Source organism: Urocitellus parryii, chromosome 3 (genome assembly GCF_045843805.1).
Source record: "Urocitellus parryii isolate mUroPar1 chromosome 3, mUroPar1.hap1, whole genome shotgun sequence".
In the NCBI taxonomy this organism is placed as follows: Eukaryota; Metazoa; Chordata; class Mammalia; order Rodentia; family Sciuridae; genus Urocitellus; species Urocitellus parryii.
In genome coordinates this window covers 90,197,962-90,224,357 of record NC_135533.1, presented here as the reverse complement: position 1 = coordinate 90,224,357, position 26,396 = coordinate 90,197,962, and the positions used below count along the sequence as shown (strand labels likewise).

Sequence of the window (26,396 nt, the reverse complement as noted above, 5' to 3'; positions counted from 1 at the left end):
AAACAGAGTAAAATGAGCTAAATTAAACTTAATTTAATTAGAATGTCAAAAGCACCAGTTATGACCAAAAACACAATTTCTAGAAAATCACTAAAAGAATACAAACACAACATTAAGATAGGCAAGAGCAAAATCAAGAAAACAATCATGTTAATGTCAAAACCCACTATGTCGAGTTTCATGGAACAGTAAATTCCTTCTTATACTAGAATTTGGCCATAAGGAACACTATGCAAAACAAACCAAACATGAACTGGTCAGGGAGGGTAGTGGATATTCAACAATTAGAGATAGCAGTATTTGATATGAAAAAAAAAAACAAGAATTCAGCAACCATTGGAGAAATTTATCCTTTTAAAAATTTTGACATTCTATTTTTTAATTAAAAAAATATCACTTCATTTCTAGCTTGAAGAGAGAAATTAGTTTTGGGAAATAACAGGAATTTAAACAGATTTACCATGGAGAGAAATTCAGTATTATTCCAGTCTAATTCCTTACTAGATTTTTTTCTGCAATTTAAGAATATGATCCTAAGATTCTTCTGAAATATATAAAATAATATAGCAACAGCCTTCAGAGCGATCCCTCCAATAGTTAACTAAAACAGTCATGCAGAAACAGAGAACACACACAGAGGCACAAAAATCACTGAAAAGAGAAAGGAAAGGGATAATGGCAGGAGGAAAGAAAAAAACAACTCTACAAGTTGTAAATCCAAAACTTAAAAGGAATTTAGACTAAGTACCATGTAAATGAAGCCAAAAATCCAACTTTAGCTCATACCAGACTCCAGCTTCATTTCATCTCAACAAAGGTAGAAAGTTGTTTCATTCTTCCTCCCTAATCTCAACTTTGGCCTAATCTGGTTCAGAAACACAGGTTCTATATAAACCAGAAAACTGCAGACATCTGTTACTAACCTACATAGTTGAAGCAACCTATTTTATCCTAACTCACCTGAACTTCTCACCTCTACAGCTGTTTAAGAAAAAGGTCACTTTAAATTTTAAAATGGTCTCCTAATAAATGTGATTTTCAAAGAAGTAATATCCTTCCCTCTGTGTCTCAGTTTTGTTCATATTTTTAAAAAGGGTTTTCAATCAAAACATCTTTCTAGGAGATAAGATCTTTCTAGGATGAGAAAATATCCCCTGATGTATAAACACAAATCACAATGACTGTTAAATATTTACCAAGCTACATTCAGCTTTATGATTTTCAGTATGACATGCAAAGATGGAAAACAAGTGCATGGTCTAGTTGGAGAGTTAGGAAAATTAAACTGCAGTCACCAACATAATTATGAATATGATAGAAATTAAGAGGAGTCCATGGCAGAGAGGGAAGACTTACTTATGTGAATTGAGCTAGGACTCTAAGAAAGAAATTTGAAAAGCCAAGGAAGAAACGGAAAAACACTCTAGTCAAGAATACTACATCAATGAAAGCTAAAGATTAAAATGTGAAATACCAAAGTTAAAATAAGTGACTATTAAAAAAAAAGAATAAGTTACTATTGTGGGCATAGCCTGCAAAGAAAAACACCAAAATACCACACCAAATTGTTTATACTATAAAATGAGCTGCAGTAAGATTTTAAAGTACTGTGGCTATAGGCTGCCAGCTAAAGTTTGGAAAGATTCTCATCACTTTGAAATTTTACTCAAATAGACTTCCACTTTTAGGAATATTTGATATCACTAGAGAGGATAATGTAACCGATAAAAGACGATCATCGTTATATGCCATTTGGGAAACAGACCACAGCAGAGGTCTTGCTCAGCAAGACTTACTTAGTTACTTCATGCAATAAGAAGAATCAGTAATAGCTAAGAATTTAAAGAGCATTATCACATTAAGGCTCTCCTGATTCTGTAACCCATATATTGATTTCATATTTCTATAATCTAACCCACAAAACAATAATTAAAATAAAAGAATACTATCTAACCAAGAACAAAGTTTAACTGTAAAAGAACAAGGAAACACAGACAGATTTAGAATTAGCATATAATAAACAAGGTAGAAAGGATTAGGGCTGCCAAGTTGGTGGGAGTAAAAGGAAATAAAAGCATCTTAGTTTCTGAGTAAAATGCTGTTATTAAGTATAATTGCACCAACTTGATCCAAATCGAATATTTCTTATTCATTGAAAAAAATTGAAATAGCAGCAATTTCCTTTATAAATAAACACTTCCAGCCAAGAAAGCTTCCACCAAAAAGGTTTAATCCCAAAGGTAATAAAAAGCAGGAGGGAAGTTATTTCAGTTCTTATAATTTCAAATAACTTCTAAATATAAATATGTTATAGCTAAGTAATAATTACTTCTAAAATTCTAATAAAGTTACCATAAAATTCTTTCAAAAATAGTCTAATCTTTTCCTTTTAAAGTGTATTAAAAATAATGAACATAACTTTCCTGTGTTCTTATGTGAATACACAATCAGTGTAACTCCACATCATATACAACCACAAAAATTGGAAGTTATACTCCATTTATATAAGTCAAAATACATTCACTCTCATGTATAACTGAAAAGAACAAATTTTATAAATAAGTAAATAAAACCAAAAAAATAATAAAGTATATTTTAAAAAGATCTTGGGCTGGGGTTATGGCTCAGTGGTAGAGTTCACCTAGCGTGCAGGAGGCACTGGGTTCAATCCTCAGCATCACATAAAAATAAAATAAAGATATTGTGTCCACTTAAAAAACTAAAAAAATAACTAAACACATATCTATCTATCTATCTATCTCTCTCTCTCTATATATATATATAAAAGATATATCTTCAATTGAATAATTAGAATTTATTATTCCTTATTAATGTTATATTATGTTAATATTTATTATATATTAACAATTAATATATAATGTGTTAACTGTGTCAATTCCCTCACAAATACTGGTGCCGATAATACAATATGACATGCTAAAGTTGAATATAAACACCATAATGCACACTATATGGAAATTTAATTTCTTATGATAAATTAGTATTACTGTACTCTTTATTTTTAAATTGCAAGTGTATCAGAAACTAAAAATTTACAATATATATCTGCTGAGAAGCCATATCTGTACATTTTCTTAAGTAAGGTGAAAGGTGGCTCTTGAAAGTCCTATATGTAATATATATGTAAAATACGTATTTCAACTAAATGTTCTCAATAAAGTGTTTCTTTCCATCACTCTTCCCATGCCCAAAATATACCCTAAAACCACATTGACTTTTAAGTATTTAAAGATATTGGCTCCTAAAGAGCATGAAGATGATAAGCCAAGATGGGCCACAGACCCACCAGTGTGGATCTGTCTTCTTGCACCTGAGCTGTCATTTGTGGGGCCAAAGAGAACAGTTCTTGGATGAATATATGGACTGCTGTAAGAATTACTCTCCCAGAAGAGAAATACCTGATTTTGCCCTGCTGGCAAGATGTTTTTCCTGTTCTAAATCCTTCTAAGTAAATCTAATACAAAATGTCTGCTGAGTCTGTTTGGTTGGACTTAAAAAGACCATCTGGTGGACATTGTAAAAGCCAATTTCAAATTTTTAAATTATTCTTCAGATACAGAAAAACTATTATTCCTGTTAAGTACACAGAAATTATAACTTTATGATAGTCCTTACTCATAAAACATAAGGAAGTAATCTCTTTTAAAAATATTCAGTATTTCAAAACACTGTTATTTTCCAATATGTAGGCTTTAGGATGAGCATAAATACAAATACTAATACCTCCTCACTGAATTTCAACAATAATATTACACACCCAACTCTACATACCATTTTTGTAAATGTGCACAAAATATTCTAAATGAGTAGAAGTGAGCACGTCAGAAATCTAAAAAAATTTAGACAAGGTTTTGTCTTGTCACAAGATCATAAGATCCTTGTCAGGATCTTGCCTTTTATACTAATGACCTTGAAAAATTACGCATTAAAAAACAAGATCTTTCTCCTATCTGATAAATTTTGGAACTTTGATGTTAAGATAGATTTTGTTTTTCATTTTAAATGCAAAACAGTATACTATGATTCTTAAAATATAAACTGTTTAAGCACATGACATTAGCAGTGATGGATCACTTAACATAATAAAAATAAGTTCAAACCCCATGAACACTGGCAGTAAATGATCTCTAAATGATATCCATCCAATACTATAAGAAGAAATTCTTGTTTATTTTAAATAAAACAAATTTTACTGAGTATACATATTGTAGAACCACATTGGTCATACAGTCATATATATACATAAAATAATAATGTCTGTTTCATTCTACCATCTTTCTTATCCCCACATCCCCTGCCTTCCCCTCCTTTCACTTCCCTCTACCTAATCTAAGGTAATGCTATTCTTTTTTTTTTTTGTATTACAATTCCTTTTTTTTCAATATATGACAATAGTGGAATGCATTACACTCATTATTACCCATATACAGCACAATTTTTCATAACTCTGTATATAAAGTATGTTCACGCCAAATTATGCTATTATACATGTACTCTTTTTGTTTGCATTACAATTCTTAATACACATATATATCACAATTTTTCATGTCTCTGTTTGTATACCACAATTTTTGTATCTGTTTGTATATAAAGTATGTTGACACCCAATGCAAGTCTTCATACATGTAATATGTATACTCAGAAAAATGAAAAATTATATCCCATCTATGTATGATATATCAAAGTATATAAGTGCATAGTGCATTCTACTGTCATGTATAACTGATTTAAACAAATAAAAAATTAAAAATAGAAAATAAATTTTAAAGAAAATAATCTATCAGGCAAATCACTTTCTTGGTATCTCAACAGCTTTCACCTTTAATTTATAAGGGACATCTTTTTAGAAATTCTAAATTAAAATAATGGTGCAAATTAAGGCTTTTTCATATTCTTTTTCAATAAAAGTTGAATTTTAAATATTTTGATTACTGACATCCACACTACAATGTCACTTGTCATTTTTTAGTAAAATCATCAGCCATTATTTTATAAAATTTCCATGGAATTTCTTAACATTTAATAAAATTATGTTAAATGAAACAACTTACTGAAAACAGCCCACTCTTACTGCCACAGGAATATGGGGAAGTTGAGTAGCCCACTTCAGTGTCACATCCTGATAAACATGCAACATGTTTTTATGGTTTCCAATCAAAGTATTTATTGTTCCTTCAGAAACTGCAGGTTGAAAATACAGAAAGAGAATACTAAGGAAATAATCATTTGAAACAGTATATTATATTTCTTTTAGAGGATTTAAGATACAAATTAATTCTAACAGCTTGAATTTAGTGCATAAAGATTTTAAACAATAAAAGATATCATTTTTCAATTTCAAGCTACCAATATAAAAAAACAGTTTGCAGACTTGCAAACTATAGTGACCATTTATCTAAAAAAGTATAATTTTCCAGGCTCAGTGGCACTCGCCTATAATTCCAGCAGCTGGGGAGGTTGAGGCAGGAGGTTCACAACTTTGAATCTAGTTTCAGCAATTTAGTGAGGCCCTGAACAACTTAGTGAGAACTGTTTCAAAATTTAACAAAAATAGAATAAATTTTTAAAAAGGGGCTCGGTGGTTACGCACCCCTGAGTTCAAACCCTGGTACAAAACTAAATAAATAAATAAGAAGTATAAATTTCGTTAACATTTTAACACATTTTGGCTAATGATTCACTATGGATAAGTCATTCTATTATACATTACTACTGTTTATAAAACTGTCCCATGTTCTCTTGGAAGCATCTTGAAGAGTGACATTATGGAAAGCATTAATGTATGCTAGCGGCCAATTCTATAAGTCATTTTGTACAAAGTAAAATGACTCACAAAACAAATTGTGTGTTTTATATCAAACTTACTTTGAAAGTTAAAATTTCCATTACATGTTCAGCACAGAACTATTATCTTAGATGTTTAAAATATGTGTATGAGTGTGGATTTTTCTGATATATATAAAATATAGCCTTGAAATATGGAAAAGATAAAAGAAAATCTTTCTACACACCTGAGCAATATGGGAGAAAGCAACTCGGGCTACAATCAAGCTTCTTCATGAATCGAATTTGTCCATTATCCTTAAGACAAAAAAAGTTTCTCTCACCCAGAACAAAAACAGAAGATGCTGACTGATTGAAAGAGACAATACATATATCAAGGGCTTGCTCGCCAATATTTAGAGCCCAATCCACCTGCAAAGCAAAACCCATAATCAGGTTAGTTGCTAAAAACAGAACATTTCACTCATTCTCATATCAATACAAATTAAGAAACTGCTTTATATCAAAGCAGAATATAAAAACTAGCTAGGCTTCATTAATTTTTTTTGGGGGGGGGTTGTTTTTTATCACTGTATTTTGCTACTTTACAAACTCTAGCAGGATTTTTTTATATTCAAATTAACCTTTTATTTTAGCCAATTGATCAGTATAAATGCAGAGTTACAGACAAAGGAACCCTTCAAACAGGCACATTAAACCATAATGGACTTTGCCACACAGAGGCCATACTGTACTACAATAGTAAATCACCCTGTACTTAGCCACAGGTTGACAACTGTGAACAGCTCTAGTAGATTTTTTAGGGGGGTTTCTTTGTTTGCTTGCTTGCTTGTTTGTTTGTTTTAGTTGTAGATGGACACAGTACCTTTATTTTATTTATTTATTTTTAGGTGGTGCTGAGGATCGAACCCAGTGCCTCACACATGCCATACAGCCCTCTAGCATGTTTTGCACCATCTATTATCAGATGATATTTGATTATTATTAGCTATTTGGTTGTTCAAAAATACTCATTAAAAAGCTATCTTCTTCCCTGAAAAAAATCCTATAAGAAAGCTATTGTGGGGGCAGGAGTTGTGGCTCAGCAGTAGAGTACTTGTCTTACACATGTGAAGCACTGGATTCTATAGAAATAAATAAACAAAATAAAGATATTGTGTCCATCTACAACTAAAACAATATATATTGAAAAAGAAGAAAGAAAGAAAGCTATTATGCTGCGTTGGACCTGAAACACTGTTATTTCTGTCTATATGCTACTGACCAAACCAAGTCACATGGCCAAGCCCAAAGACCAAAGCAGGGAAGTACACTCTGTCCATGATGAGACCATGGCTAGGATGTGAGCTTTCGGGTAGGGAAAGGGGAATAGAACAATTAGGGTCTATAATACATACTTCACTTAAAGATATGCATTGTCTAAGATGTCAGAATCTGGAATTCAAAACCTAAATCTATTGGATCCAATGTCCATGTTATTTTAATATACATTTTTAAATTTTATTCTATTTTAATTCTGGTACAGTAGAATAAATTATTCTTCATTACTCAAAAAAGAAAGAAAGCTAGCTATAGATAGGATACTCTGCACACAAGAAGTACTCTACAGTGTTTCTTTCGGCAACATGGTCAATGTTTAATAAATGCTTCCTAAAATAATGAAGTAATAAATGTACAATGAACATGTAAAAGTTTTTTTAAAAAACATCTTCCAAGTAATTAAGATCTCTAAATCAAGAAGATGCAAAAGAACAATGACATACCATGTTGAAAAACACTGGATGGGGCATATATCACCTATGGGAATGATAATGAGATGACTTCACACAAATAAAATCTGAACAGAGGAACTAATCCTGCCCTCAAAGTTAGGCTATCATCAACAAACAATGGATCAATGAAAAGTCACATTAAAGATGCAGATAGATTTTTGGCTGTCAAGACATGACCAGGTATTAATCTATCTATTTTAGGTATTAAAACATCTAAAGAAGATATGAGGGCTGGGGTTGTGGCTCAGTGGTAGAGCGCTTGACTAGCATGTGTGAGGCACTGGGTTTGATTCTCAGCACCACATATAAATAAATAAATATCCATCAGCAACTAAAAACATCTTTAAAAAAAAAGAAGATATGAAATGCAAATAGAGCTGGTCAAAAGGACAGATATTGCCAGTGTGTGTATATACGAACAATCAATAGGAGGGAAATGGCAGAGTGAACATAGGTAGATGAATCAGGCTATCTTAAGGTAAACTAAAATTCAACATAAAAATATCATTACCATTTGATTCATGTATAAATTACCTATATGAAAATCCCACTGAACATGAGACACGAATGACAATCGCATAGCAGTTAAATTTCTCATATTTTTTAAAATATTTTTTTAGTTGTAGATGGACACAATACCTTTATTTTATTTGTTTATTTTTATGTGGTGTTGGGGATCGAACCCAATCCCTCACACGTGCTAGGCAAAGGCTCTATCACTGAGCCACAACCCCAGCCCTTTCATTACATTCTAAAAAGCTAGCATTCTAGCATTTTTTTGTCAATGGTTGTAACTCAGGCCAATATGTGCCTGACTTTGAGATATGATTTATTTAGAATGAACAGGAAAATTAAGTTTCTAAGGCTATAGTTTGAGATATAACCACTAAATACTTTAAATTCACCAGGTACTGTCACTATGTAACTTCATCACATTCTAAATGAATGAGTCTCTTAAAATACAGAAATTAACTAAAGATAGTAATAAAAATGTTTTTCCACTTCCAACCAAGATGGAAGGATTTACCATCCCACCTGAAACAAACACAAAATAGAAAATATATGAAATAACTTTTGCAAAGCATCAGACAGGAAAAGACAGTGATCCCTTAAAGAAAGAAAACATAGACAGGGGTAGTAACGATAGCTCCAACTTTGGGGGAGTTTCCAGGCCAATGCACAGGGAAGAGAAATCCAGGTAGAGACTATCAGACTCCCTGAATTTTAGATATGGACACTCAGTCCAAGGAAACAAAGGAAGTTGGGAGTTTACAAGACAGCATACCAAAGAGGAGAAGGCAACGTAGAGACAAAATTCTGGAGATCAGTAGAGTCCCTCTCAAATATTCAACTGAGTACTTATCAGTACATTCATGTAAGGAAACTACCCAAAATCAAGGAAAGAGCCACCCAAAAGGACTAAATGTAACAGTGAGCATCATTTCACACAGAGAATTAAACACTAGCTATGCCTGCCAGCCAGGCTGGAAACCTTATAATTCTGAGGAAATTCAATGGAGTACTCAGAAGGATGTTGCCTGAGGAAGGGGAAATAAGTAGCCCTAGAATAAACACTGCTCTGGTCACACCTAATAAGTCTTAAAAACAACACTCAAAAAGATCAAACTAGTTTTCAAGTAACTTAACTGTATCCCAGGACTAAGCTCAAGAACAGTTTTAATAATATAAACATATCTAGTACCAATAAGGTAAAATTGACTATATCTGATGTTTTATAAATTTTTTTTAGTTACCAACCACGAAAAAAACACAAGAAAATATGACCTACACAAAATAAACAAATAAATTAACTGAGGAGCTGAGGATACAGGTAAGTTAGTAGAGTGTTTGCCTTATATGCACAAGGCTCTGGGTTTAATCCCAGCATCACAAAAAAATTAAATAAAAATAAATTGAAACTGATACAAATATTAGAATTATAAAACAAGTATTATAACTGTATTCTAAATCTTCAAAAAGTTATGTAGAGGCATGGAAGACATAAAAATATACAAGCTGAATATGTAGATATGAAAATTATAACAAATGAGAATTAATACCACAATAGACACTGGAGGAAAAATGATTACTGGTCCTAAAAACAGCAACAGAAATTCTCCTAGAGGCTAAGGATGTGGATCAGTGGTAGAGCATTTGCCTGACATGCATAAGACAAAGTGATGGATTAGATTCCCATCACTGACATTTAAAAAGAAAAAAAAAAGAAATTTTACCAAATGAAATAGCAAGAGTAAAGAATTATTTTTTAATGGGATGTAGTTCAGTTGTAGAGTGAGACCCTAGGTTCAACCCCTAGCACTGCTAAACAAATGAATAAATAAAATGAAAATCTGTCAGCTGTAGAACAACTGCAAGTAGCCTAACTATATGTATGATTAGAGTTCCGGATGAAAAGAAGAGAGAGAGAACACAGAAAAAATATTTGAAGAATTAATGGCTAGAAAAACAATGAATTCACAGATGAAAGGAGCTCAACAACTCCTAAGCTGGGAAGGGAGAAAGAAAGGAAAAAAGGAGGCAGGTATCATAATCTAAGTGCTCAAAATAGGTAATAGGAAGAAATATGAAAATTAGGCTCAAGAAAAAAGACATTATGAACAGAGGAATATAATGTATGTAAATTTGCCTATTGAAGAGAAGATTTTTGGAGATTTTTGAATGTTGGAATATCTACACAGACTTGATCAACTGAGCATCTCTACTCCAAAAATCCAAATTTCAAAGTGCTTCAAAATCCAAACCTTTTTGAGCATTAGGTCAGCACTCTATTTTGTATAAGTTTATACTCACTTCAGTTAAAAGTGTCCCAATTTCAACATCCACAATTCTAGTGATACAACTCTATAATTTGATTTATTATAGCTATGACTAGGCATTTGCCTCTGTTACTCAATAGCTAACTAAATTCTTAGGTCATTGATGTAATTATACATAGAAAAGAGAAATGATTTAAGTATTTTTAAAAAGTTTCTTCCTAGGAATTCTTGTTCTTAACAAACATCTATGATTAGATTTGGCATTTCTGAAATACTTTTTAAAAGGCCTTACAACTAGTCTTTTTCCAGAACCAAGTTTTTGCTGTTCAGTCTCCTGCTTTTTATCTGCATCTGTTGCAAAAGCAAGTACTTGGTACCTGTATGAAAGAGATGGAAAAATATCAGTGACTTTAAAATCTAAGAAGCACAAATCATTTTAAACCTTAAGGGCAATAATCCATAACATTACAAATGACTTTTTCATAAGTTTAAAAACTAAAACATTTGCAATTGATTTTTAATTGCATTATGTCATGAGATTATGCAAAACTGTCACAATAAAGAAACTATATTCCAATTATTCAATGTTGGGGGAAAAAAAAGTTTTATCAACTATCAAAGCACTTTCATTAGAACTCTGTGTGACAAATAACATGCAAGAAAGACCTAACATGGCCCCACCAAACAAGACAGAAGTTACTATAAACAATGCAGAGGAGTTAGATGTACAATAAATTATTAATATATAATCTATGGAACCAAGAAAAACTAAATTTACTTCTCAGGTAATCTGCTTACTCACTGTAAGTGGATTTTGGCAAATTAATCACTTTGTGCTTTTGCTTAATGAAATTAATAATCTCTAACTTAAACAGTAGTAAAAAGGAAAAAAAGACTAAAAATAAGTTATTAAAAAGTATCTAATACATATACACATTAAGTATTCCTTACCCCAAATGTTTAGGACCAGATGTAGTTCAGCTTTTGGAGATTTTTGAATTTTGGAACATCTGCACAGATTTGATCAATTGAGCATCCCTACTCCAAAATCCAAATTCAAAATGCTTCAAAATCCAAACCTTTTTGAGCATGAGGTTAGCACTCAAAAAGTTTCAGTAATCAAAGCATTTCAGATTTTACATTTTCATATTAATGATGTTCAACCTGTATTAGGTGCCCAATTATTGATTATGGATTGATAAAGAGATAGATACAGATCTACATATAGATAGATTATTAGATTATAAAATTATCTAGTATGTAATAGGTTCCCAATAATGGTCATTATGGATATTATGACCTCCTGAAAGTATTTTATAGCTTCTATTTCAATAGTTACTATTAGCCTACACCATTCTTTTTTTTTTTTACTGTATTATTTTAGTTGAGAATTAGCACACTTTATTTTTCACTTCTTCACAGGATTTCATAGTGTTACATGCAGTTTTGCAAAATTGTTATTATTTCCCAAGTATTTTATATTTTGATTTTCATTTACATTAAAATTTATAAAATTCTCCCTTTAGTTTCTTTTAGAAACATCCTTGGCTTTGTTCTCATTAATTTCCACTTTATTATTACTTAGCAATAAAAGAGAATAAAATCATGGTATTTGCAGGTAAATGGATAGAGTTAGAGAAGATAATGCTAAGTGAAGTTAGCTAATCCCAAAAAATCAAATGCCAAATGTCTTCTCTAATATAAGGAGGCTGATTCACAGTGGGGTAGGGAGGGGAAGCATAGGAGGAACAGATGAACTCTAGATAGGGAAGAGGAGTGGGAAGGAAAGGGAGAAATAATGGTGGAATGTGATGGACATTATTATCCAAAGTACATGTATGAAGACATGAATTGGTGTGAATATACTTTGTATATACCCAGAAATATGAAAAATTATGTTCTATATGTGTAATAAGAATTGTAATTAATTCTGCTGTCATATATAAATTTAAAAAAATTAGCCTATACCATTCTTAAAAACAACTTACAAATAGCATTCAATCTAGAAATAATTTAGTCAATCAAATTTATATTCCTTTAATTCCCATTGATTAATGGTATATTTTTAGAATAGTAATCCTACTCTAAAAAAAGAAACTTGCTTTCCTTTCTATTGAATCAAAGCTCCTTTATCATCCTTCCATAGCTCAGAGGAAAATTAAGAATAGATAAATTCAGAAACCTCATATTTTCTAAGAACTTTAGATGTCTGAGAATAAAATCCAGGGACCTACATGAATAAAATGTGGAATATCTAAATAAGCACTGAAACGTACAGTGTTATTCCAATGTTACCTCCCACTATAGTTTGGATGTGCACCCACTAAAAGCATGTGTTAAAAGCGTAAGCCCCAATGCAACAGGGGGAGCCAATTGGGAGATGTTTAGGTTCTGAGGGCTCCACACTCATGAAGGGAGTAAAGCCCATCATTAAAGAGCTTGAGGCTACAAGATCCATCTCTAGCTTCCACTTGTGCTTGCTGGTTTGCCCTTCTACCAAGAGGTGACACAGCAAAAACATGCTCTTGTCCTTAGACTTTCCAGCCTCCAAAACTATAAGAAATAAATCTCTGTTCTTTATAAATTATCCAATCTGGATATTCTGTTATTGTGGCACAAAATTAAGACATTTATCGACTCTAAAAAACATCCTATATTTATCAGGAATAATTCATTTCTAAAAAACACATTTCTATAGAAGGCAAAATGGCTATAGATTAAGGTAAACTTTGCAAGGCACAGAAACTGATGAGAAACTTACAATACCCTATTTAAAAGACAGGCTTATAGTTATTATAAAAGTTCAGTGTTTATAAATTTCATTCATTCCATAAATATATAAAAGAGAACTAACACAGGTATTAACAAGAGAAAATACTACTAAATGACCTGTACTCATCAGGAGCTCCCAAAGTAGTTGTGGGAATTCATAGATCATCAACTAAGTATAACTCAAGAGTACCCTGAGCTAACAGAAGGTATGAACACAGTTTCAATGGATTATGATAGCAGAAACAAGAATTGGGGTTTAGGAGATATGCTCATATTATAGGTTCAGGAAAATACAGCTATGTTTTAAAGAACGAGTAAAAATTTGTCATGCTGGCAAAGAGAAAAAAGCATATGATGAAACAAATAGCACATGTAAAAGCATGCAGCACTGAAAGAGACATGAAAGGCCTCAGTAGGAGTTTAGGAGAGGTGGATGGCAGGGAGAAATGAGTCATGGGAAATGAGACAAAAAAGGTAGGAGGGAAAAGATCCTTGTAAAACCATGCTAAAAGATTTCACAGGCAGCTGCAGCAAATATCTCTATACCATCTCAAACTGACCATCAAAATCCCAAAGTCTCCAAAAGTGCCAAATAATTAGGCCTCACCTTCCAAGTCTCCAAATAGGAATGTTTTTCTATTTCTAGTTCATAATAACAGAAACAGTATGCACTGGTGACTAGAACATTATCCCAGAACTGGTCCCACTATAGATCTAACCCCAGGCAATTAATTACATAGGTGGTTTATTTCCTGAGACACCAGCCTACCTGAGGATGATATGGATATTAATGATATTGTTGCTAAAATCCAAAGCTTCTTGAGCTGTTTGAAGCTTCTTACATAATTACTAAGGGTTATTATTTCATCTGAGGAATAAGTGAACCCCTAAAGTGGCCTCATTAACATCAAAACAGCAGGCAGAGACAGCCGAAATTGACTCCTGATTTCCAAATCCAGACTATTCACTTCCTGGAAGACAACTCAGAAGAGTATTTTATTACTTAAACATAACTGACAGTAAGTTTAGATGATGACAAACTTATAATAGCATCTGTTTTATGGTTCTCCCTTAACTCCTCTTAACTGTGACCAATAATGTACATGAAAATCTATTTCCAAAATGAAACAAATCCAAGCAGACTTGGAAAGTCTGAAATAAAGAAAACACTTGATTCCTTTTTTTCTTACCACTCAAGTGTTCAGTGATATAAGCTAAAGAATAAAATTCCCTTGTTGAGACTGCTGAAAGAATAATCAGGCCCCATGCAATAAGATTTTATGAAAGAGTGTCAGACATGTTTCTCAGAACAGAAAGGTGCTAATCACAAATACAGCAACTCTAGGCGAATGGCAGTACTTTCTGACCCAAAGTTTAACCAGTCCCATGGAGCACCAATGACAAATGCAACCATATAATTTAGTGCTCTTCCATATCACATCATAAAAACAGCAGCAAGTAACTAAAATATGGATCGATGTGTCACAGAGCACCAAAGTAAACCCTCTGAAATCATTTATTTTCAAATGAAACACAGTTGTCACCTCAAAGGGTACCAGGTGATTTTTAGAACCTTAATATTTAACCTGGAGAACTTTACTAGAAATGGAAACTCAGCATACAAAGCATTATTATGTTCATTTCAATGATAGTTTAAAAATTCTTGATTATGCCAGGAGAACAATTTTCATTGAAAAATGCCAGTCACAAAACAGAAGCTTTTTTTACATACTGTACTCCTTCATGGAATTGCTATTAAACACCTACTCTCGGCAAAGTATGTTGCACTTCAGGGGGATGCAAAATTCCTTGTCATCCAGGAACACTGATTCCAATCAACAAGAAAAACAGAGGGGCAAATATTTAATATCAGTGAAAGCATGCAGCACTTAAAAGCCAGAACATGTCAGTATGATACAGAAGGCAATATATCATATTGGGCAAAAATCAATGTATTTAGACAATTTTAATCTAGGAGATTAAAAAAAAAAAAGTGTAGTTGAACCAGTTAATGTGCACTGTGATACAGACTTCCTCAGCAAAGCTCTGCTGTAGCCAGTATCACAAAGTACAGAAATAGCTGATCAACTTGCTGCCTCTTACATTGGCTTGAATACTACTTGAGGACAACAGACAGATCTTATTTAACTTTTCATTTCCAGTACCTTGCACAGTGTGTAGCACAGAAGGTTCTTGAAAAACAATGGCTAATTAAATGACTAAATAAATGAACTAAATTATTCAGTCAGTGAACAGATGGTTAAGACATTTCTTTTCTCAAGGAACTGATAGTATAAGACATACTCTGGAACATGTCTGTATGATACAGATAGCAACATATACAATATTGGGTTAAAAATTCAATATCTTTTGGCAATTTTATATCTAGGAGATGAAAAAAGAATAGTTGAACCAGTTAACTTTAAAAGTCCCTTCCAAATCTGAAAAGTCCACATCACAGAGGTTAAATGGGCTGGATTATGAAAGCACTGAATGTCAATACAGTTGTCCTTTGATATTCATAAGGAACTGTTTCCAGGAGCCCCCCAACCCTCACCTCTGTGGATTCCCAAAGCTGCAAATACTCAAAGTTCTTTCATTAAGTTTCATAGTATTTGCCTATAATTTACACATATCTTCCTGTATACTTCTGTTTTTCTTTGTGGCGCTGGGGATCAAACCCAGGGCCTTGTGTATGCTAGAGGCACTCTACTACTGAGCTATATCCCCAACCCTTCTATGTACTTTAAATCACATGTAGATTGCTTATAATACCCAACTCTATGTAAAATGCTATGTAAATAGTTGTTATGCTGTATTGCTTAGGGAATCATGACCCAAAAAAGTCTGTAACAGACACCTTTTTTTTGGAACACTTTCAATCAAAGATTGGTTGAATCTATGGTTGTGAAACCCAGGGATTACAGAAGGCCAGCTATCCAAAAAAGTTCAGATTTTGAAATGGAAAATGAAGTTTATTCTAGACTCAAGAAGTGATTTAAAAGCACAGATATAAGAAAGACCTTTCAAAGACTAGATTGCAGAGGGGTGGGGGGTGGGTGTGTGCAGAAAGCCAAGTGAAATGATAAAGGCCTGAACCAATGATAATGGGAAGCAAGGGCTGAATAAGAGAATTAAAGTTAGAATGGGCAGTGTTTACTGACTAAATAATTCTGACAGGCAAAGGAAAGGAAAAAAAATAAAAGAGGATTCAAAGTTTGAACCCACATGCCAGAGAACAATACCAAAGCCCTTTCCCCTAGTCCAAAAGGAGAAACAATTCTTTCAATTCAAAAGAAAAATCACAATAAAAGTGTGTCCTGAATTAGAACCACTAGGAATATGCATTTATAATGAAGATTTCTGGATCTTATCCCCAATACATCTAAGGTACTAGGATGATGGCTCATTCTATAACCAGATGCCCAGGAGATTCTAATGCAAACTAAAATTTGAAACCCAAAGCTCACATTAGTTTCTGTTTGAACATGACTGAGCAGAGTTTAAAGTAATTAAATGTCAATATCAAAAATGAAAATGAATTATATCTTAAAAACCTATGCTATTAGCCAACTACATTCTATTAATAGATAATAGATTTAGTAAAGCCTCAAAAGAACAAACCTATAGTTTTCATGCTTTCTCCCATTCTAAATTACACCAGTGATTATTACTGAATTTAACCTATTAAACTTGAAAGTACAACATAGAACTTAAAACCACTCAATTGTCATTTAATCATAATTACATTTCATTCATTTTTACCATTATAAAAAAAGTTTCATAATGGATAAAGCATGCATTTTTAGTACTAGATGGAGATGAATTTAATAAATTGGTATGTTGGAGAATTTCCACAGTTAAAACAATGTAGGCTTCTGTGAAATTAAACACACACATTAACAGTAAGCAACCTATGCACCACTTCCTCACCCAATAACTCCTAGAGTTATTACCAAATTAATTCCTATACACATATTTCAAAGAGTAAGTAATGGAACATTCAATTCTTTGCATTGTGACCCTAGCATAGCACTACTTAGCAAGTAGGTGAGAAGAAGCTGGGTGGAAAGCTGAAAAGCAGATCTTTTTTTTTTTTTTTTTTTTAAAGAGAGAGTGAGAGGAGAGAGAGAGAGAGAGAGAGAGAGAGAGAGAGAGAATTTTTAATATTTATTTTTTAGTTCTCGGCGGACACAACATCTTTGTTGGTATGCGGTGCTGAGGATCGAACCCGGGCCGCACGCATGCCAGGCGAGCGCGCTACCGCTTGAGCCACATCCCCAGCCCCTGAAAAGCAGATCTTAATACTGCTTAACTTTTGGCAGGCCTGAGTAAATGACATAGATAGTTCTCTCAACCTCTCAAGATATATATATAATATTTTATTTATTACCAGTAGCCACAATTCACTGATTTCCTTTAGTTCGGAACTAAGTTAGTTACAGAAGGAATATAACATGATGATACACTGCCTGCATCAACTTCTGCATAGTCACAAACAGTTGCTTATTTTCAGGATTTTAAACCCTAGGTGACCCAACAATTATTCACAGAGGGTACACTGCCATTTATGAAGGGGAAATTGCATTAATTCACAATATATACAATATTGACACTTGAAGACAAAAATTTTACAGTTATCTGCTAATGAATTTATATATTCTCACCTTGGGAAAAATCGGGTTCTATAATGATGTGTTATTTAGATGTTTAAATTTTTAAATGTTGTATCACAAAGATAGCAATAAAATAACTGAAGTTTTAAAACCCTCCAGGTCTATTTTTTTCCCATTCTGAATTTCTACTTTTTTTCTCCAATCTTTCTGCCAACAAAAAGCTTCAATTTTTATTAAAGTTTAGTTGACGGAGAAGAAAATGGTCTCTCTCAAACACAATTCACCAAGATCAATTCACCAAGAATTTCTAGCAAAAAATATAAACCTATATATATATATTGGAGCCTGAACCCAGAAGCACTTCACCCCTAAGACACATCTTCAGTACTTTTTATTTTTTACTTGAGGCAGTGTCTTGCTAAGTTGCTGAAGATGGCCTCAAACTTAAAATCTTTGTGCCTCAGATTCCTGAGTCACTGAGATTACAGGCATATACCACCATGCCCAGCTATAAGCTGTTTTCATAGGATCATTTTCATAGTTCATCCTTCTTCAGAATAGTTTTTTTAAAAAATCATTAACATTCATAATAATACTTAGATCTTTTTCTACTATTTTTCCAATGTCATAAACATTCTCTTTTTGGTATAAAATCATTTCATACAAGCACATTCTTGTCTGTTTTTTTTTCATTCAACATTATTTTATTATGATTCAGGGAATAATCACAGTAACTGCTGAGCATTTTCTACAGAGAGGCAACCTGACATCCATTAATCCTTATAACAATATTGTCAAAATGAGCATTATTACCTCCTTTAGAGCCTAGATAAGGACACTGACAGCTATGAGAAAAAGAGAGAGAGAGAGAGAGAGAGAGAGAGAGAGAGACTTCAGCACCTCCTCACAAATCACTGCACTACACTGCCTTTCAAATATTTTATAATAAAAAGTGATATGCTCTAAGCACAACTACATTTTATCAAAGAAACCAGTCTGTTTTTCATTTGAAATATTCAAGTTCTTTGTGGAAAAGAATTAATCAGCAACAAACCAATAAAATTATGATTTCAAAGATTTAATTTACAAACATACTTGTAACTTTCCACTTGTCTGCAGGAAGAGACAGTAATGAAGGAATCTGTACGGGAACTGTAAGCAAGAGGGCCAGGCAGAAGAGAACCAGGCAGAAATCTCCCAAAAGCATAGCTCTCCTGCTCAAACACCATCAACATCCCATCCATAGACTGGATACAAATCAAATCTCGACCTAAGAAAGAATTAGAAGAAATTAGATAACCTAGTCTTTTTGTAATTATAATAGTTTATTTTACTACTATCTGCCACACAAAAAAAATATTAATCTTTCCCCAGAGGCAACTGCATGGTAGTTTAAATTTTAAATTACAAACAAATGAAGCTATCAGGTTACTGCTATTAATATACATACATTTCCCAATTTTTACATTATTTAGAGTATGTCTATAATTTTAAGTACATTTATTTTTATTCATCATATGCTGAAATCTTCTACCATAAAATAATCCCTAAGAATAATCATGACTCTGGGTAAGATATCATTTTTTCCAAATTCAGAAATACAACAAAAACTCTTGTTTATGGAACTGCTACTCTTCTTCACCCTATGTCAATCCCATGCTTTAAAATGATTTAGATTAGTTAAGCACAACAGACAGGAGGCTATAGCTCAATGATGAGATGCATGCTTAGCATGTGAGAGGTCTTGGATTCTGTCCCCAGCACACAAAACACACACACACACACACCAGATAAAATCCATAAACTTGTCTTAGACACTAATTGTGTATATATCACAATGCTAAGCAGGGTTGGGAGTGAAAAATACAAATATTGAAAAACGTGAATCCCTGCTTGCCTTAAACAATAGATTGATTTTAGGTGACTTTTATTAATCTACCAGTATTAATTATGAAACTCACAGTTCTTAAAATATACTAAGATGATGATGATTTTTATAATATCACTAATCTGAAAAAAATCTAGTGGCTATAACTCTGCATGCTCTGCTTTGATGATTAGTGTATCTCATCACTTATTGTATAGGGTGAAACTATGTCAGTGTAAAATTAAGCCAGTCATTAAAGGAATAAATAAAAGGTCAACCTTCTAGTTTGTCTTTTCTAGCTCATACTTCCATTTACAGCAAGTCCTATAGAAATTATTCCTTAATATCTCATATATCCCTAGCAATATTATATATAGTATATTTAAATTTCAAAGAGTGGCTTTGCTCAAAGAAATCAAATTGCATAGAAATAGATGCAATTTCTTTTTATCTAAGGATAATAATATAGCTGAACAATTTTCAAAAGAAACACATATAGCCTAAGAAGGTTATCACTAAAAGAGAAAACAAACAGCTTTAAGGGTGCTTTTTACTGCAACATATTCTGGCTCATATTTACCAATACAAAGGGTTAATCATCCTTAAGTTTCAAGGGACACTTAAAGTTGAATACTGTTTCAACAAATGAACATTCACTAAACATATATACTGAACCACTCAGATCTCTTTAGAGACATAGGGACTAATCAAATTATGTTTTTATGTATGCATGGATATGACACAATGAAACCCACCATTTTGTATAATTAACATGCATCAATAAAAATCTTTTAATTAAAAAAGGTATTCTCTGGGGGATGGGGCTGTGGCTTAGTATTAAAGCACATATCTAGTATGTGTGAGGCACTGAGTTTGATCCTCAGAACCACATAAATAAATAAAATAAAGGTATTGTGTCCATCTACATCTAAACAACATATATATATATATACATATTTTTTAAAAAGATATTCTCTCAATGCTCAGGTTTTTAATATGCATACAAAAAGTATCTTTTAATTTAGTCCTTGTCTTCCATATTATTAAAGGTTCCCCAAAGAGGTGTATGCATGCTAGATGTACAAGCAAGTTGTATGTGTGTATTCACAGAAGCAAAGAGTACCTATCTGCTCCCAGCACTGATAAATAAAAATGCTTCCAAGTGTTGGAAATGGATGCTGCAAAAACTTTGTAATTATAAGGAAAATCTTTTATTAGTAGGATCCTCAGGTCTCATTCAGGGCATCAATTCTTATTTTAGTTATGGTCCAACAATTGTAGTTTTTATAAACAAGTTGCAGATACTCCTGGGGCTTCAGCCTCTTCATTTATAAAATGAGTATATTTGTATAATAGCTCCAAGTTTATCAACCAATCTTCAACAAAGGCCCCAAGAATATTAAATGGGAAAAATACTGCCTCTTCAATAAATGATGTTGGGAAAACTAGATATCCACACACACAAAAAGAAAGAATTGGATCTTTATCTTCCACCATACACTAAAATCCACTCAAACTGGAGTAAGGACTTAAACATAAAACCTGAAACTGTAAAACTCCTAGAATAAAACACAGAGGAAGCTCAGTAATAGTGAGCTTAAAGGAATAAATAAAAAAAATTTTAATATAGGACAACAGAAGAATAGGCAACAAAAGCAAACATTAAAAATGAGACTATTATCAAATTAAAAAGCACTGCACAGCAAAGAAAACAATCAACAAAATGAAAAGGAAACACACTTAGAATGAAAGAAGATATTTGCAAAACCTGTATCTGATAAGAGATTAGCCTCTAAAATAGGAACTCTTAATAGCAATAAAACAAATAACTCAATTTAAGAAGTAGGCAAAGGAGCTGAATAGACATTTTTCCACAGAAGAGGTAAGAATGGTCAATAGATATATGAAAATGTATACATCATCACTAATCACCAGGGAAATGAAAATCAAAACCACAATGAGACATCACCTCACTCACGTTTGGGATTGCCTTTACAATAACAGGGATAAACCTAGAGGGCATCACGCTAAGTGAAATAAGCCAGATAGAAAGAAAAATACTACATGATCTCCCTTATAGAATCTAAAAAAGTCAAATTCACAGAAACAGAGTAGAAGACAGGTTGCCAGGGAAAGGGGATGTGGGGAATGTGGGGGGACACTGGTCAAAGGGTACAAAGTTATACAAAAGGTACTACAGTTATAAGGCATGTAAGTTCTAGAAACCTAATGTATAGTATGGTGTCTAAACAGTGAATAACAATGTATCATACACTTGAAATTTGCTAAGAGAATAGATATTAAGTGTTTGCACCACAAAAAAATTAAAATTAAAAATTAAAAAATAATTATGTGGGGAGATGGGCTTCTTAATTAGCTTGATTAAGATAATTATTTCAAGTATATACACATATTAAAACATCACATTGTGCATCTTCAATATATATGATTTTTATTTCTCCATAATACCTCAAAAAAGCTGAAAAAAGTTTCAAGTTAGAGATTAAATGTCAAAATTCCTAACATTATATAGTACATATAAGGAAAACAATAAATTACAACAGCATTATTATGAGGGTATATATTGCTTGCTTCCCCAGCCCAGAGAAAAGAAATTATCAAATTAGAAAAGGGGTAAAGATAAATATCAGCTGTAAGCAGTGACAGCTAATGTACTAACAAAAAAGGAAAAGTTATTACATGGATTTAATGTAACTTGCTATAACTCAGTCATTTGCAAAAAGACCTTTGATGGAGATGCTAACTGTTCCTTCCAATAGCCATTCTTTCTTTAGTTCTAGAACTATGAATTGTCACTAGAAACATAGTGATCCAAAATAAAGCCTACATTTACAGTCCTCTATTACAGACACATCATAGGACGACAATGTTAATGAGACAGGAGCAAAGGTCAAATGTACAATTCTCAAGCATGGCCTTAAAAAGGCCAACTATGCACTCCATTCCCCTCTTAGAATCATGATGGTAGTAGATCTGAAGCAGCTGTCTTGGCCTCAGATATGAGAAAAATAGAGCCCTCCTAACCAATCCTGGACCACTTTATCTCCAGGTGGTAAAATATGACAGAAATAAATTTCTTTTTCATTTAAGTCATCATTAAACTGGGTCTTTATTAAAGCAACCAAACTTATACTGTACTAAAAAACACAAAAACTATCTCTTTCTCAAGATTCAGCCATTATTGATGCCTCTTAAAATTTGATTTTGATTAAATCCTGGCACCAAAACACAATCTGATAAAAAGCATGGCTAAAGAAATTTTAATATGACTCCATGTTAAATAACATTAAGTAATTACAGTTAATTTTCTTAAGTGTGATCACAGTATTATGATCATGTAAGAGAACATTCTTATTGGAAGATATATGCTGAAGTATCTATGAGAAAAGAGGTACAGGTCTGTAACTTATTTCAAATAGTTCACCAAAAAAATGTATGTCTATAGACACATGAACAGTTACAACCATTGACTCTTAAGAGCAAAAACATGAATGTATGTGCTACTTTTTCTTCTTTATGTTTTTGTTAGTGCATTATAATTACATATAATAGTGGGATTCATTGACATATCCATACATGCATATAATATAATTTGCACTATTTCAGTCCCCACTTTCCCTTCCTTTCTCCCTCCCCCTACTCCCCTCCTTCTGCATTACTGGTCTTCCTTCTAGTTACTCTTTTATTATTATTGTTGTTTATTTATCAATTGCAATACTGGGAATTAAAACCAGAGGTGCTCTACCACTGAGCTATATTCCCAATCCTTTTTTAATTTTTATTTTGAAACAGGGTCACACCAAATTGCCCAGCCTAGTCTTGAACTTGCAATCTTCCTGCCTTAACCTCCCAAGTAGTTAGGATTACAGGTGTATGCCACCCACCCAGCTGTTGTTGTTACTTTTTCTAAATACTTTTCACAGTAAAAGTGTATAAAAATGGAGTGTTTAAATATATATAAATTTTGTATGTGAAACGTATACCAAATGACCTTGATCTGTGGGAGAGGATATCACGGTAACCAAAATATACTCTTGATATCTGCATTATTAAAGACTGAGGTCAGAGCATATGTTCATGCAAGTAGAAGTATAAATAAAATTTGTATTCATGCCAGGCATAGTGATGCACATTTGTAACCCCAGCTAGTCTGGTGGCTGAAATAGGAGGATTGAAAGTTCAAGGCCAGACTAAGCAACTAAGAAAGACCCTGTTTCAAAATTAAAAAAAAATAATAAAATAAAGGATTGGGGTGTCACTCAGTGAGAGTATCTCTGGGTTCAATCTTCAGTGCTAAAAAAAAAGAGTGTTCATTTCAATATGTGGTTGTCATTGAACCCTGAATTTTCAGTCTCTCAAAGGCCTTAAAGAAGTAGTTCTTAAAATGTAGTCCCCAAACTAGTAGCATCAGCATCATCTAGAAACTTCTAAGAAATGCAAATTCTAGGATCCAAATCTAAACCTACTGAATCAGAAACTCCAGTAGTGGGTCAGAGCAGCAAGACTGTTCAGATGCATGCTGAAGTTTTAGAGCCTTAGCATGAAAGGGAAGATAAATAAATAAATAAATAAAAGTAGGGCTTGAAGAAAATTTGAACCCCAAAGAAACCTGGCACTCTTGACTCCCATAAACATGGATGACATCAGAAGCTAATTTCCTGAAACTCTGGCAACACAGAGGAGATACTTAATACACTGTAAATTCTAAGCGGACTGCCTCTAGAGCCAGATAATCTACATTTGACACCAGTTCCACCAATTCTTAGCTGTGAGCCTGAGCTCAAGTTTCCTTATCTGTCAGACACTGTACCTAACTTGTGAGAATTAAATAATGTATGGAAATGAGATTCAGTAGTAATAAATATTCAATTGCATTAAAATTAATATAATTATTTTCAAAGTTTCATCCTACATGTTGGATTAAAGTTTAACTGCTTGTTATTTTCCATACTCATCATAATGATGCATTCATTATCCTTATTTTGTTTTCCCTTCAAAAAAAAAATTCCACTTTTCTTCCCCTGGTTTACTGGACATTTGCTAGCTTCCTCGTGGTCATCCATCTCCTCTCCTCCCATGCTCCTCACATGCTTAGCCAGGATGGGGAGAGACTGACCTCATTCTAAGCTTGAGGTTAGACCCTGACTTATGTAAACCAATTAGTATCTCACTAGTTACAGTGGTTAGTTCAGAGATGGGTATAATTTATACTCAATGAAAGAAACCAAATCCCTAAATGAAACTAAAACAGGAGAAAAAGTTACTCCCCCTGGAGAGTAATGCATAAGGAGGATAAGGTCTGGAATCAGAGAGTCTTTCTAAGGGCACAGTTCAGAGAGAGCCATATAAGGCATCATTTGAGTCAGTGCATCAAGGCTAATCTAGAGCCAAATCTACCTGTGAACTTTCTGGCAATAAATTCTCATTATATTGAAGCCACTTTGAATTGAGTTTCTGATTCTGAATGAAATGTATCAACCTATTTTTCCTGTGAGAGGCAGCATAGGTTGAAGCTCATCTCCTCCTATAAACTTCTCTCTCCCCTTCAATCACCTTGTGTCTGTGACCCCATAGAGCCCCATCCTACCATCATCTTCGAAATGATCTATCGAAATGATCTGTTTCTGTGTCTCTCATTAACCCTAGACAAAACTCAAAGGCAGAAACCATGTCTTACTCATCCTTGTAATTCCAGCAGCTATAAAATGCCTGGCATTAGTAAATGTTTGTTGAGCTGAAGTAAGCTAGGCAAAATAATTTATTCATCTGCAGTTCGAATTGGCTGAGATTTTACTGTGTCTCACATAATGAATTTGAAGTATGTGAAAAATGTTCTATTTGTTACAATCTTGACTACTGATGTTTAGAAAAATGTGGGAATCAATCCAAAACATTACTCAAAAATAAATAAATAAATCCTTCAAATCACTATTTTGAAACCACTTCAGAATACATACCAAAGGTTCCTCTTACAGACAATGAGAATAGAAGAAACAGTCCAGAAAAGTCATGAAAGTTTTGAAGGTCTGAACAGAGCCAACAAGAAAACTTCATAAAAGTAATGAGATTTTAGGAGATATTTCAATGACCTAACCATGAACCATACACAAAGAAGTGCTTACCACATGCTTGATATCGTATTAAGACCTATAAGAAATTCAGGACAACAAGATTAACTAAACTGTCATTTATTGAGTACCTTTTATAATCTGGCCTTGTGCTAAACATTTAACCATTGTATTTGCTATAATTTTCAATAACTCTAAAAATTAGATAATAGTCCCATTTTATACATGAAAAGACTAAAACTCACAGAATTTAATTTTTTAATATCAAAGAATTAGAAAATGACAGAATAGCATTCCAATCAGCATCTATCTAGCTCTATTATATATCACTGAATCACTGGAAGGCAAAATTTCCATCCACTTTAAAAAATCACACATAATAATATACAAAATCTAAGTGATGTAAAGTTACTCTCCCTGGAGAGTAATGCATAAGGAGGATAAGGTCTGGAATCATAGAGGCTTTCTATGGGTACAGTTCAGAAAGAACCACAGAAGTCATCATTTGAGTAAAATAGACTAAACGCTATAGGAAATCAGTGTTTCATTATAGTGAACTTCCTGAGAAAGATTTCATTATAAAGGTAGGAAGAATTGTGGACTGCAGAGGCCAGACAAAGGGAATAGGAGTCAAGGTAAAAACACAGAAATTTCTGGGAGAGAAAAGGAACACATTATACGAAGCTGCAGAGTCACTT

At 32.9% G+C, this 26,396-nt stretch overlaps 1 protein-coding gene across 2 annotated transcripts in view; it reads right to left on the bottom strand.

Moving 5' to 3' along the window:
• Bbs9 (Bardet-Biedl syndrome 9) overlaps positions 1 to 26,396 on the bottom strand; it is a 477,419-nt gene that overhangs the window by 329,169 nt on the left and 121,854 nt on the right. For both annotated transcript variants that reach the window (XM_077796775.1, XM_026387599.2), the window contains exons 6-9: positions 18,838 to 19,012; positions 10,647 to 10,731; positions 6,033 to 6,216; positions 5,073 to 5,202 (exon numbers count right to left, since the gene is read on the bottom strand). In XM_077796775.1, coding sequence (XP_077652901.1) covers positions 5,073 to 5,202; positions 6,033 to 6,216; positions 10,647 to 10,731; positions 18,838 to 19,012 — 574 coding nt within the window. The remainder of the gene's footprint in view (positions 1 to 5,072; positions 5,203 to 6,032; positions 6,217 to 10,646; positions 10,732 to 18,837; positions 19,013 to 26,396) is intronic.